Here is a 13,117-nt window from a genome sequence, read left to right on the forward strand (position 1 = left end):
TATATATATATATAACACACACATACATACATACACACCAAAACTATATGCTAAAAATCACAAATTTAGGTAGCCTGGAACAGGTCTGTCAGTGTGCCCTGAAAACTCTGCAGTGGGCAGTCCTGAATAATATGATTGATGGTCTGCTGATTAGCACCACAGTCGCATGTTGGGGATTGATGCAGGCCCACTTGTACATCATGGTAGCACATCTGGCATGGCTTGTCCTCAGGCAGTTGAGTGTGCTCCATTACCGTCTAGGTAATGTGCTCCATTAAAGTCTTTCTTATTGTTGAAGTGAGCCAGTAATTCTTCTATTCAGTTTCAGGAGAATATGTATCTGGTTGCTGATTTTTCCAGATAAGGTCAGGGGAGTTTAAGTGAATAGATGGTAGATTTGGGAGGTCCTCATGGATGGGTAAGTTGTTATTTCCCATATATTTTACCTGCTCTGTTAGCAGCAGCTTTCCTCCTTATGTCTGGTGGTATGATGTTAGAGAGTGTTGGTAGCCACTCAACAGGTGTGGACTTTACGCAACCCATGATGATTCTCATGGTATCGTTAAGTTGCATGTCGACCTTGCTGACATGGTGACTCGAATACCACACTGGAGCACAGTATTCTGCACAAGAATACACTTAAGGCATGGGCAGCAGATTTTAAAGTGTTGGCTCATGCCCCCACCAGCTCAAACACACAAGCTTCCAGATAATATTATTCCTAGTTTTTAGCTTCTGGCAGACATCTTTTAGCTTTTGGTAATCTCATCTTCTTTGCTGATATGTAGTTCCTGGACAGAGATAACATTGATGTCATTTGTCCTGCAGATTTTTCCCGAGTAGTTCACTTTTGGCTTGGGAGGCACCCTCTATATTTATTTGCAGGATCCATAGGGTGAATTCAGTTTCCCTTATTTTTTGGTCAATTTTGGAACCTTTCGAAAAGGTCTATTTCGTTTCTTCCTGTTACACTTTCATTTTTCACACATTCTCTTTGTATGAATGGATAAAATAGGAAAAGCATTATGCAGATGCTATTCCAGAAACTTTATATTGTGCAGATATGAATACATACCATAGGGAAACAGTCAATTTGCTTTTTTTTTATAGGAAACACATCTATGAACATTGCAACTAATCTCATGCACCAAAGTAGCGATTAAATGCAAAAATCAAATATACACACATGTGGATGCCCAAATCTCTTAATACATATGACAAAAAGATCAAGAATTTAAGCCACTGACTAACAGGTGACATTTCAAGACTGATAGGGCAGGTTTCAGAGATCAGACAGAAAGGACATAAAGAAATGTTGAACATTTGTTCTAATCTGAACTAATACATTATGAACAGCTAATGAAACTCTCCTAGTGAGACTTTGGTAAGAACATAGGAAATAAATATCAGGAAGGTGGCAAAATATTCTGGAGCTTTTTCAATAGCTCCAGAATATTTTGAGCATGAGTGAATATTTATAAAAATATGGAGGTATAAAAGTCTTACAGTAGCTACAGGGCCAGTCTGAGAGTATCTGAGGCCCCTAGGCAAAGAAAATTTTGGCACCCCCCTATAGATTGTCTCTCTATATATTTTGTCATACTCACACAAGCACACGCACACTTACACATGTGAATATTTATAAAAATAATATATGAACATTAAAAAAATGTATTAATCAAAACCAATACATTTGTATACATATATGATTACTATGTATACATATATATATATATATACATATATATATATATATATATATATATATATATATATATATATATATATATATATATATACATACATGATATATGATGTAGCAAAATCTGGCACCCTGAAGTCTTAGCACCCCTAGGCGATTGCCTAGGTTCGCCTATGATAAAACCAGCCCTGAGTAGCTATGCTGTATAACTCGTAAAACCTTGCGAGCGGGTCAAATTCCACAGATGTTTGGAGTATAACTCTCATCATAGTACCATCAATGAAAAGGGAAATAAAACTGAATGAGAATTATAGAGATTGCATGTTCCTGAAAGATTTATGCAAGCATACATTGAAAGTTTGGGTTTGAGGCTATTTCATGAAAAGACATGCTGTTAGAAAGCTACTGAAAGATCTGCGATTTTTGTTAAATTATTGAGTGTTTTCTTAGATTTAATGGTGAATTTTTAGTATATTATTGTAGTTTTTTAGTGTAATTATTGTACTACAGCATTTTATAACATAATTGTAGAAATATTATCAGTTTTGACTACTCTTAAGAATGGCACAAAAAAACTCATCACAACAGGGCTGTGTCTAAAGCTCAAATTGTTACTACTGAGGAGAGCATTTGTCCTGATGAACACAAGTGCTGCTGTAGTGATGATGATAATTTACCTGAGAATAAGCTGATGTTAGAAATATCTCGATTAAAATAAATTATTAGAAAATCAACCTGGGAATTAGAAAAGTGGAAAAACATTTAACTTAGAACAGACAGGAAAGCACTGAACTTGGTAATAATAATATTAATAACAATAAGGTAAGTCAGTTAAAATCTATGAAAAAAGAGGTGATATGGTATGGTGATTCAATCTTAAAATTTGCACTTACTGAGGGAATCACCACTTCTAGTTTCCTAGGGGCAAAATTTAAAAATGTGACAAACATAACTGAAAAACAAAAAAGAAAAGTAAAAGAGATGGTAGTTCTGGTAGGTACTAATAATTTGAGTAGCAAAAAATATAGTATGAGAGAAGATATGATAGGTCTGTTGGAAGAAGTGAGAAAGAAATATGAGAGAGTAAAAATTATAGGTTTGCTACCCAGATATGATCATACCGAGTTAAGAAAGACGGCGATGATAGCAAATGATTTAAAGTATAGGCTGTGTCAAAGAAATGGTTGCGAGTTTTTAAACATGTGGAGTGAGTTTGATAGCAGAAAAGACTTGTATAAGAGGGATGGCCTATACTTGAATTCATTTGACATCAGAAGCTTGGAAAAATTACTTCTTGGTTTGAGACCTAATGCAGAGAGCGTCAGAGAAGCTAAATCATTAAGGGAAGAATGGGAAAAATGTGGAAGTTCAGCTAGGTATGCAAACATGATAAAGATATGAATGTCTTCGAACATGATTATGTATGTGAAGAAAGGGTGGAAAAATATGCTTTGGTTTCGGACCATTTAAGTATGTCTGGAGGGGGAAAAGAAAGTTCTACATAAGATTAAGCTAGGTGGTAATTTATTATGTCTATACACAAATGTCAGGAGCATCAGAAACAAAGAGGTTGAGTTTGTTGCTTTATTGAATATGATGTGGCCTAAGATTGTTGGCATTAGTGAAACCTAGCTATCAGATATGGTAAGTTGGATCGAGTGTAATAAAGGAGTGCTATTAATGATAGCAGATGACTTAAGTCCAGTTTGGGTAGAAACACAAGAAAACAATGATGGTAACAATGTCCCATGTAGCGGTGAGTTTGAGTCTATCTGGTGTGAAGTGGAGGTTAACAGAATGAAATATATGGTGGGGTGTTGCTAAAGACCTTGCAGCTCAGTTGCAGGGGACGAAGAAATGCATCGCCAATTTAGCCTTATGGGTAGCAAACAAATGGTCATTATAGGCAACTTTAATTTTCCAAACATTGAGTGGGTAGATGAGAAAGCTCATGATAAGAAAGAGGAATTTATTGAATTGTTGCAAGACAACTTTCTCAAGCAGCATGTGAAAGAAAGAACGAGGTCAAAGATTGCTGGATTTGCTCATAGCATCAGAAGGAGTCTCTGTTAAGAATATAGCTATTTTACCACCAGTTGGTGACAATGATCATGCCATGCTTTTTGGGAAGTATCTAATTGTATTGATGCTCCAATTAAAACAGGTTACATGTTGAACTACAAAGCTGGAAATTATGATCAACTTAGGAGAATACTATCTTTGATCCCATGGTATCAGTTACTGAATGGAAAAAACAGCAATGCATGAGAATCCTTGAAAAAGTGCTTAAATATCTGAATGTATCTGTAGTGTTCAAAGAATAAACAGGTTGGGAGTGGATGTCCAACCTTACTAATGTTGGACATCCTTAGTGATGTGGAAAGAATATTGTGAGAACAAGAGTGAGAGGAGTTATGAAATATATAAAGCTTAGGCCAGAAAAGTAACGTGCATTGGGCAATTTCTTTTCTAATGAAAAGAAACTGCCCATCTAGCTAAAGGCAATCCAAAAGAATTTTATCATTATGGTGCAAGCAAAAGAAAGAATGAATGTGAAAGAATAACTTAATTGAACGCAGATGGTACTCTAGTGTCAGAGGCTAATGAGATTGTTCAGTTAATGAGTGCTCACTTTGCTAAGATATATCAACGAGGTGTATGTAACATGGTACATACGAAAATGAGGTTGAAGAGCTGTTGCATAACCTGGATTAGAAATGGTCAATAGAGAGAAATGAAATATCAGCTCGTTTCCTAAAGGAATATTCAGCTGAATTGGCTAGGCCTTCCACATGTTTATATAACCTAAGTCTTAGCTCAGGAATGATACCACATGTATGGAAGGAATGTATGATAGTTCCATTGTACAAGGGTGGTGCAAAAATGGATGTGTCTAATTACTGACCTATCAGTATCTCTGGTGTGATAGTGAAGATTTTAGAGAAGTTGGTAAGAACTCGCATACAGAAATGGGTACACAAACAAGCTATACTCTGCAAGGAGCAGCATGGGTTTACTAAAGGAAGGTCATGTTTTAACAATTTGCTCATATTTTATAACAATGTTACGGCTGAGTTGGATAAAGGGAATGGATACACTATGATAATGTTGGATTTTTCTAAAGCATTTAATAGGATACCACATGAAAAGCTGTTGCATAAACTGAAGGATATGGGATTGGAACATAAACTCTTGACTTGGATCAGGGCATAGTTGACAGACAGATATCAAAAAGTAGTATACAATGGGTGTGAATCTGCCAGATTTAAGGTGACCAGTGATGTACTTCAAGGCTCAGTCCTTTGGCCTATTGTTCAATCTATACATTAATGACATCAGGCAGGGTCAGCAGGACAAGCTGAGTTCTGGCCAAATAGAGGTTGTCAGGATCAGATCTTCACCTTAAGATAAATAGTTAAGAAATCGTGGGAATATGCTGGCCTGATTGGCTGAGTGGATAGCGTATCCGCTCTCCAGCCAGAAGGCTGCGGGTTCGAATTCCGCCGTATGCATGGATGTTTGCGATTGTCTGTGAAAATACCACTGGTGGTCGGCGGTAGATGGCGGTGTAGTTGCAGTCAGTTGGTGATTGAATGGTGGAGACAGAGCTGTAGAGCCCTCCCTCGATGAGTCCTTTGACTCCATGGAGGTGTCAAATAATAATAATAATATCAAATCAGTATCTAAGTTTTGTAGATATGGAAAAGGCATATAACAATGAACCAAGAAAAAAAGTTGTTTGAAATGCTACAGCTAATGCAGACCTAATCTGTTAACAGGCCATTATATCGAGCAATATGTAATCTATATTTCTTTTTAAGTCAGTAGTCAGAACTGCAGGAAGATGGTTTGATGTTAAATCAGATGTGAGACAAGGCTGATCATGTTCTCCACTGTCATCTATATGAATAATATTATGAAGAAAAGTGGCATTAAACCTGACATTAAAATCAGAGGTGTTAAGGGCTCTTTACTTTATGCAGATGATGTTGTTGCACTTCTAAATAAATCTAATACAAGTCTGCAGAATTCCTTGACGAAATTGAATAACTACTGTAAGAAATACGATATAAAAATCAGTAATAAAAAGACAAAAATAATGAAAATAGGCAGAAACACTGAAAACATCAACTGCATCATGAATGCAGAAAGTATTGAACAAGTAAAACATTTCAGCTATTTAGACACAAATTTTAGTGAAGATGGCAAATCAAACATGGAAATAGACAACAGAATCAGCAAAGCCGGTATGGTAGAAAGTCAAGCGAATAAATTTATATGGTATATATGGATTAAAAAAAAAAATTAGTTGAAACAGTAATTATACAAGACAGTATTCAAATTAGTTTTAATATATGGGTCTGAGAGCTAGGTTAGAAATAAAAACTCTTGATTAATGACTGGAGATCACTGATATGAAAGTTCTGAGAAAGATTAGGGTAATGAACAAATGGCATCAATGGCAGCATTTATAAATGAGCATATCAGGAAAGAACTTGACACAATTACCATTCAGGAATGTGTCAGCAGAGCAAATCTGAGGTGGTATGGCCACAAATTGAATGGATTAAAAGGTTAGTAAAACAAGTGTTTTTGGCCAGGATTGCAGGAAAATGACCTATAGAAAGACCAAAATCTATATGGATTGATACAGTAAGAAATGCTTTATAAGACCAAAATAGACAATCTGATAATATTTCAGTTTAGACAGAAGATTAATTTGGAGGAAAATTGTTGATAAGAAGTCAGCAATGATGTAATTTCTTCAGGTAGTACTATCATAATATCCTCTAAGGGATATATTAGGAATCTGATGATGAGGGAAAGAAGACAGATTTTAATAAATTTAGTTTAATTCTTTATCCAAGTGTGAGCAAACAAAGTTTGCACCTGAAAGTATCTTCAGAACTGGGGTCAGGTAGTACAACACTGGGCAACTCGTAGCAAAGGTGGGCCAAGCTAACATCACTCCTATCTCAGTATCTCCCATAATGCAAAATACATCTCCTTGCAGATATGTATAATGTTATGCATTAAAGGAAGGGCCACTACCCAGACTAGTTTCAACCTTTATTGAGGTCTCTTCAACCAGGCCCAGACATGGAGATACCAAGCAGAAGCAATAGCGAGGTCATCTTTATCTATAGGAGTTGCCAAAAGGTGTTTTATTAAATTACTCTGGATTTAGAGAAAGATGTTGAAAGTTTATTTTTCACTTGGTTAGACTATAATAAATTTAGTTTAATCCTTTATCCAAGTGCGAGCAAACAAAGTTTGCACCTGAAAGTTTTTTCAGGACTGGGGTTAGGTAGTACAAAACCATGTAATGTAGTACAACACCAGGCTTTTGCCTGGTGTTGTACTACCTGATCCCAGTCCTAAAGATACTTTCAGGTGCAAACTTTGTTTGCTCACACTTGGATAAAGGATTAAACTAAATTTATTATAGTCTAACCAAGTAAAAAATAAACTTTCAAGAGAGAGACTTGTCTTCTAATGACAAATTAGGTACTTGCCAATTCTGGCTTCATTGGTCTCTCCCATCTTGCAAATAGTCTTTCTTTCCTTGTTTGCACCTTTAACCAATAGTTACCCATTTCTTTTTGTAGACAGCTTTCCAACCTATATAAATACCATTTCATTCATTCATTCCTTGTCATTTAAATGATAAATATTTCTCTCTTCAGATACCTTCATTTTTTTATGTGACCAAATTTTGGATATCCATTAATTGTTCTTAAAAATCTCATTTAGATTTAATAAATTTTACTTTGATCTTTCTTTTTAATTGTCTTTCTGGAGCAAACAACTGAATGAAAGTATCCATTATTTAATAAAATTAACTTGGTGTTTCTGTCTTACCTTGTTCTATTGCCAATTCCAATGACAAAAAAAGTTTCGTAAACACAGGACCAGAAATGCTTTCATAAAGTGAGAGATGTAACATATCTAATTATAGCTGCAGAGGTGGCTGCATCATATTCCACTGTGTGACGTATCTGTCATCAGGTGCATCTTTATGTGCAATGGATACAGGCACTTTCACAAGCAGATTTTTCCCTTGAGGCAGTTTTTCTCCTAACTTCAAGGTAGTACCAACCTAGCTTTTTCCATACTGTACTTTTTTTTATATGAACAAATCTGAATTCACCTGAGATGGCATAGTGAAGTTCATCACAATGCATGACTGAGCATGGATCAATCAACATGAAATCAGGCAGTCCCAGCAAAAGCAAAAATTCCATGTGAATGTTTCAGCATCACTGGAGGCTATCTAACCAGTCCATTGTTTTTTTTTTTTTATCATGAACACTCAACCAGCTAGCATTATTAGCACTTCTTGGAGGAGGGAACTACTGCGTTGTTGGAGAATATGTCATTATCAACATGCTGGCACAAGCACTTATACATGATGGAGCACCAGCACACTTTTGTCAAACTGTTAAGGGAACATCTCAACCATGTCTCTCCTAGCCACTGGATAGGTAGAGGTAGGCTAGTTGAATGGTCACAACAATCAATATGAATCCACTGGCTTCGTATAGGGACAGCTGAAGGATGACATTTAAGCTACACCAGTGCCTAATGAACAGAGGATTTGGATGGTCATATGAACCAGCAGGCCTGGTTGGCCGAGCCAGTTCATATGACCGTATCTGCTCTCCAGCCAAAAGGGTGCGGGTTCGAATCCCACCATGGGCATGGATGTTTGTGATTGTCTGTGAAAGCACTAGTGGTGATAGATGGCATTGGTGTTAGATGATGAAGGTTGGTGGAGTAGTGAGACGAAGAGTTGTAGAGTTGATGCCCTCCCTCGATGAGTCTTTGGACTCCCTGGAGGTGTGATATAATAATAATAATAATGAAAATGTGGAATGTTCCGGACTTCTCAAATGTACAATAATTGCCTAGCCAATGCTCTCAGCCTGTAAATGTTCGAAATGCTCTGTGAGAATGTTTCACACATTTGCAGCGATGTAGCCATAGCTAGGCAGGTAGCTGCTCTCCTCAGTCATTTTTCTATGTTGCAGTGCTACTTGGAATAAAAACCTGCTACCTTCTCCGTGTGAACGACATGCAGTTTCAAACATGCAATATCTCTGTAGGGAAAGCATTTACATCATATGTTTACGTGACCTTTTGTTATCATAATCGTCAATACAGGAGGTACAACACAGAGTTTAGCCATTTTAGCCAGCAGAATCAGTAATGCTGGTATGTGAGGAGATTTAGACATTTTCAGAAAGCCCTGTATGCTGACAAATATACATGAAAATCATTGCCAGAATCTTGATAACAAATACAAGCTGATTTACAATATGCATCATCTAAATACATTAATTTATATAAAATAAAAACACAGACAACAATTTATTGATAATTACTTCCAAAAACTCCAAGTAATTCAAATTTAGATGGCAAAGCAGTGTCTCACAATCTCCAATCTGGTAAAAAAAAAAAATTGACAGAAGCACTAGGTAAATACTATATATGGATATAAGATGCAATTTGTTCTTGGTAATATATAGAAAGGATGACAGTTTTCAAACTTATCTCTTCTGACATTCCTTTCAGGCAGAATATGGAAACTAACTTCCAGGAGAGGAAGCAAACTTGCTGTGGCTGTATATAGAAATAATTTTGTTTGAGAAATGTAGTAAGCCATCTCTGAAAGTAACAAAGACAAACTGAAGCCATGTGAGGCTGTGGGAGTATAATACTGAAGAGTTGATTTTCTAATGTTCCATATTGTAGTCCATAAAAGTCTGATAATGCTAGAGATAGGACATACTGTCTGTAAATCTTGTTTTAACAAGTGAAAGATTCAGAATTAATAGCAAAATGGAATAATTTAACAATATTAATATCACATGAAAAGAAATCATTTCTATATCAAATAAACCAATTTATTTAATTTTTCTTAAAATTATATATATATATATATATATATATATATATATATATATATATATGTTAAAGATACCAAGCTATTTTAAACCTGGTTTTACTCCATTTCCCAAGTAAGCAAACAGACAAACAAATCAAGTTTGCGCCTGCAAGTGTTGCTAGCTGACCCTGCCCATATTTCTACATATAGTATATTTCTGCATATATATATATATATATTTCTACATATATATATTACATGTAATAATATTTCTACATATATATATATATATATATATATGTGTGTGTGTGTGTGTGTGTGTGTGTGTGTGTGTCAGTGACATATTAAATTAAAAAAACAATAAATAAATTTTAGCCTATTTTTTCTACCCACTACTGGGTGAAGGCCTCTCCCATTGTGGGAGGTTTTGGGTCTACTGCTCCCATGGTGACCTAGTCCATATTGGGAGAGGATATAACAAACATCCATGCCTACGTGGGATTCGAACCCACAGCCTATTGGCTGGGAAGCAGATATGCTAACCACTCGGCCGGCAAGGCCGACTAGCGACATATTAGATCTTATTAAATAAACATTGATCTCAAATACTGATTCTGTATCAAGTAAACTTGATAGAGAAATGATTTCCATTGATGTGGTAACATTCACAAGCATACCACTTCAAGATTTGGTTTGAATTATAGCCAAAGTGACAATACTTCATGCCTTCAGTTTTCAAAGGTGATTACTGTTGTGATGTCCATTTCAGAGTATGGAGTTACTTTAAATATTAACAGTGAATTAATTGACTAGTAATAACCTTTATGAGTAAGCATTTCCACAAACTATTGCTACAAACATGAATGAGATGCCACATCTCTTTTAGAATTCAACAATACTATCATAAAACAAAAATCTAAATAATACACATCCATTCATTAATACCAATGCAGGCAGAAACTACAAACCGCCTTTGTAGTTTCAGAAACTTACCTCTGGTGAAATGGGATCACACTGATGTCTGTTCTGGCCTTGAGGTGGGGGGCAGTGATGACCTTCTCCATATCCCCTTTCAGTTAGACCAGGAACTCGACCCTCTACAATCAAAGTGCCCAAGTCAATATACAAGTCACATGGATCAAGGTCCTCCTCCACAGAAGCATGCATCTCTACTGAAATAATTACAGTTTATTAATAACAACATCAAGTAATACATAGATAAACTGAAATATTGAAAACCTGCTTAATATATTATTATAATTATTTTTCAACAAAAAATTACTGTTCACTAAAATGTGTGGAGATATTGGAGAGGGTCCAAAAGTGAGTAACTAAGACAATATCAGGACTTTGGACTACTGGCTATAGAGAGAGATTGAAAAAAAAAAAAAATGTGGACTGCAGAGTTTAGTGGATAAGAAGAAAAGAAGTGATATGATAGAGATAAATTAGTGAGAGAATTTTATCAGATTAATCCAGATGAGGTCATAAGAGTAGAAGGTGAGAGGGGGGGGGGAAACCAGAGGTCTTCTCTGGAAGTTATGTAAGAGTGTGGTGAAGAGGGGTGTAAGGAAAATATATATATATATATATTTTTTTTTTACATGAAGAATTTTCATCTAAAGCTGTTCTTAAATCTTAAGATTTAAGAACAGCAGCTTTAGATGAGCTTTAACCATCACCTAAGCCATAATACTGCATCAAGAAGGTGCTCAAACTTAGCAGATTACATTATAGCCAATTCCAACAATGGCTCTTTCTCCTACTAGCTGCTTTAAAATAAATTAAAATAAATTTATACCGGTTTTATGTTTTTTTTTTGATCATCATAACAGGATAGGACATCATCAGGACAGATCAAGAGAATGCAATAATAAATTTAGTTTAATCCTTTATCCAAGTGTGAGCAAACAAAGTTTGCACCGGAAAATATCTTCAGGACTGGGGTAAGGTAGTACAACACCGGGAAACTCGTAGCAAAGGCGGACCAAGCTAACATCACTCCTATCTCAGTATCTCTCATAATGCATAACATGTATAATGTTATGCATAAGGGAAGGGCCACTACCCTGACTAGTTTTGACCTTTATTGAGGTCTCTTCAGTGGGCGCCAGGCCCAGAAGTGGAGATACTAAGCAGAAGTAATGGCGAGGTCATCTTTACCAATAGGAGTTGCCAAAAGGTGTGCCACCATTTTATTAAATTACTCTGGATTTAGAGAAAGATGTTGAAAGTTTATTTTTCACTTGGTTAGACTATAATAAATTTAGTTTAATCCTTTATCCAAGTGTGAGCAAACAAAGTTTGCACCTGAAAATATCTTCAGGACTGGGGTAAGGTAGTACAACACCGGACAACTCGTAGCAAAGGTGGACCAAGCTTTGTTTGCTCACACTTGGATAAAGGATTAAACTAAATTTATTATAGTCTAACCAAGTGAAAAATAAACTTTCAACAAGAGAATGCAAATTGCAGAACCTAGCAAATAGAAGGAAGGAGGAGGAGGACATGGTGGTAAGGGGTAATTACCAGATTGATGAGATTTTTCATAGAATATCTGGAGATAGGGGGAGAACAAGAATCCATCCCTGAAAGCTGCATAAGGAAGGAGTGAACAGGGAAGGGTGAGGAGTAGGTTTTTTGTATGGAGAGAGTGGTGGGTGATTGGAATGCACTGCCTGAGATTGTGGTGGGTGCAGAGACAGTGAATGAATTTAAGTGAAGGTATGATGAGCTGTGCATGTGAGAGTGGGACCTCCTGCAATGAATCTTGACTCCATGGAGTCATCTGATTTTTCATCATCATTTTTCTTCATCTGATGATGAAGAAAATGAAGTAATGATGGAATATATATATTCCATCACTGCTTCATTTTCTTGTTCCCAAAGTCTTTGCTATAAAAGAAATTATTCTTTCGTTCATTACTTTATGAATTTCTTCTTGAATTACTTTATTCAACCTTCTCAGCATAATGTCATCAGATACATGGTAATCCAAATAATGGTAATTATTATTATTTGATATGGTAAAACATGCATCTGCTCATGCAACAGCTCACATCTGGTGAGCACAGGACTGGCCACTTTGAGGTACTTCAGCTAGATTTGATCAAATTTCATGCTTATCTGATAACCAATTCCCTTTCCTGTCTCCTTAATTAAATCTTGTTACTTTTTAACTTCTCTGATTCTTCAGACCCTATGCTATTAGAGTAACTTAAAGGATAAAGGTCTCCATTCAATTTCCCTCCTTCCATTTCCTATTATTCTGCTATACAGCTAGCAGAAAGCTATAAAATGCATCTCCCAATCCATCTGGTCAACATGGGAGATTGGACAAAAAATCTCCATGAAGAGAAACAAGAAATGCCATAATGCCACAAACTAATAATCATGATAGACTGTTTTTTTCTGCCAGAAACATGAAGAAACAGTTTCAAACCTAAAAGAAGTGCTGTCTCAGATGGAAATAAATCTGACCATGTTTTAAAAGTGGATAAATTATTAAACAAGAAGAAATGATCAGC

The 13,117-nt window shown here is 35.9% G+C and overlaps 1 protein-coding gene across 10 annotated transcripts in view; it reads right to left on the minus strand.

The window, feature by feature from the left end:
- The window catches only part of atos (atos homolog atossa), a 322,345-nt gene that overhangs the window by 153,658 nt on the left and 155,570 nt on the right, over positions 1–13,117 (minus strand). For 6 of the 10 annotated variants that reach the window (XM_090400981.1, XM_090400987.1, XM_090400978.1 and 3 more), the window contains exon 2: positions 10,584–10,762. In XM_090400981.1, the coding sequence (XP_090257107.1) occupies positions 10,584–10,762 (179 nt within the window). The remainder of the gene's footprint in view (positions 1–10,583; positions 10,763–13,117) is intronic. The other 4 variants (XM_090400982.1, XM_090400979.1, XM_090400984.1 and 1 more) reach the window with 1 other exon arrangement.

Source organism: Typopeltis vanoorti, chromosome 11, assembly GCF_054136105.1.
Source record: "Typopeltis vanoorti isolate ZY-2024b chromosome 11, IOZ_Tvanoo_1.0, whole genome shotgun sequence".
Lineage (NCBI taxonomy): Eukaryota > Metazoa > Arthropoda > Arachnida > Uropygi > Thelyphonidae > Typopeltis > Typopeltis vanoorti.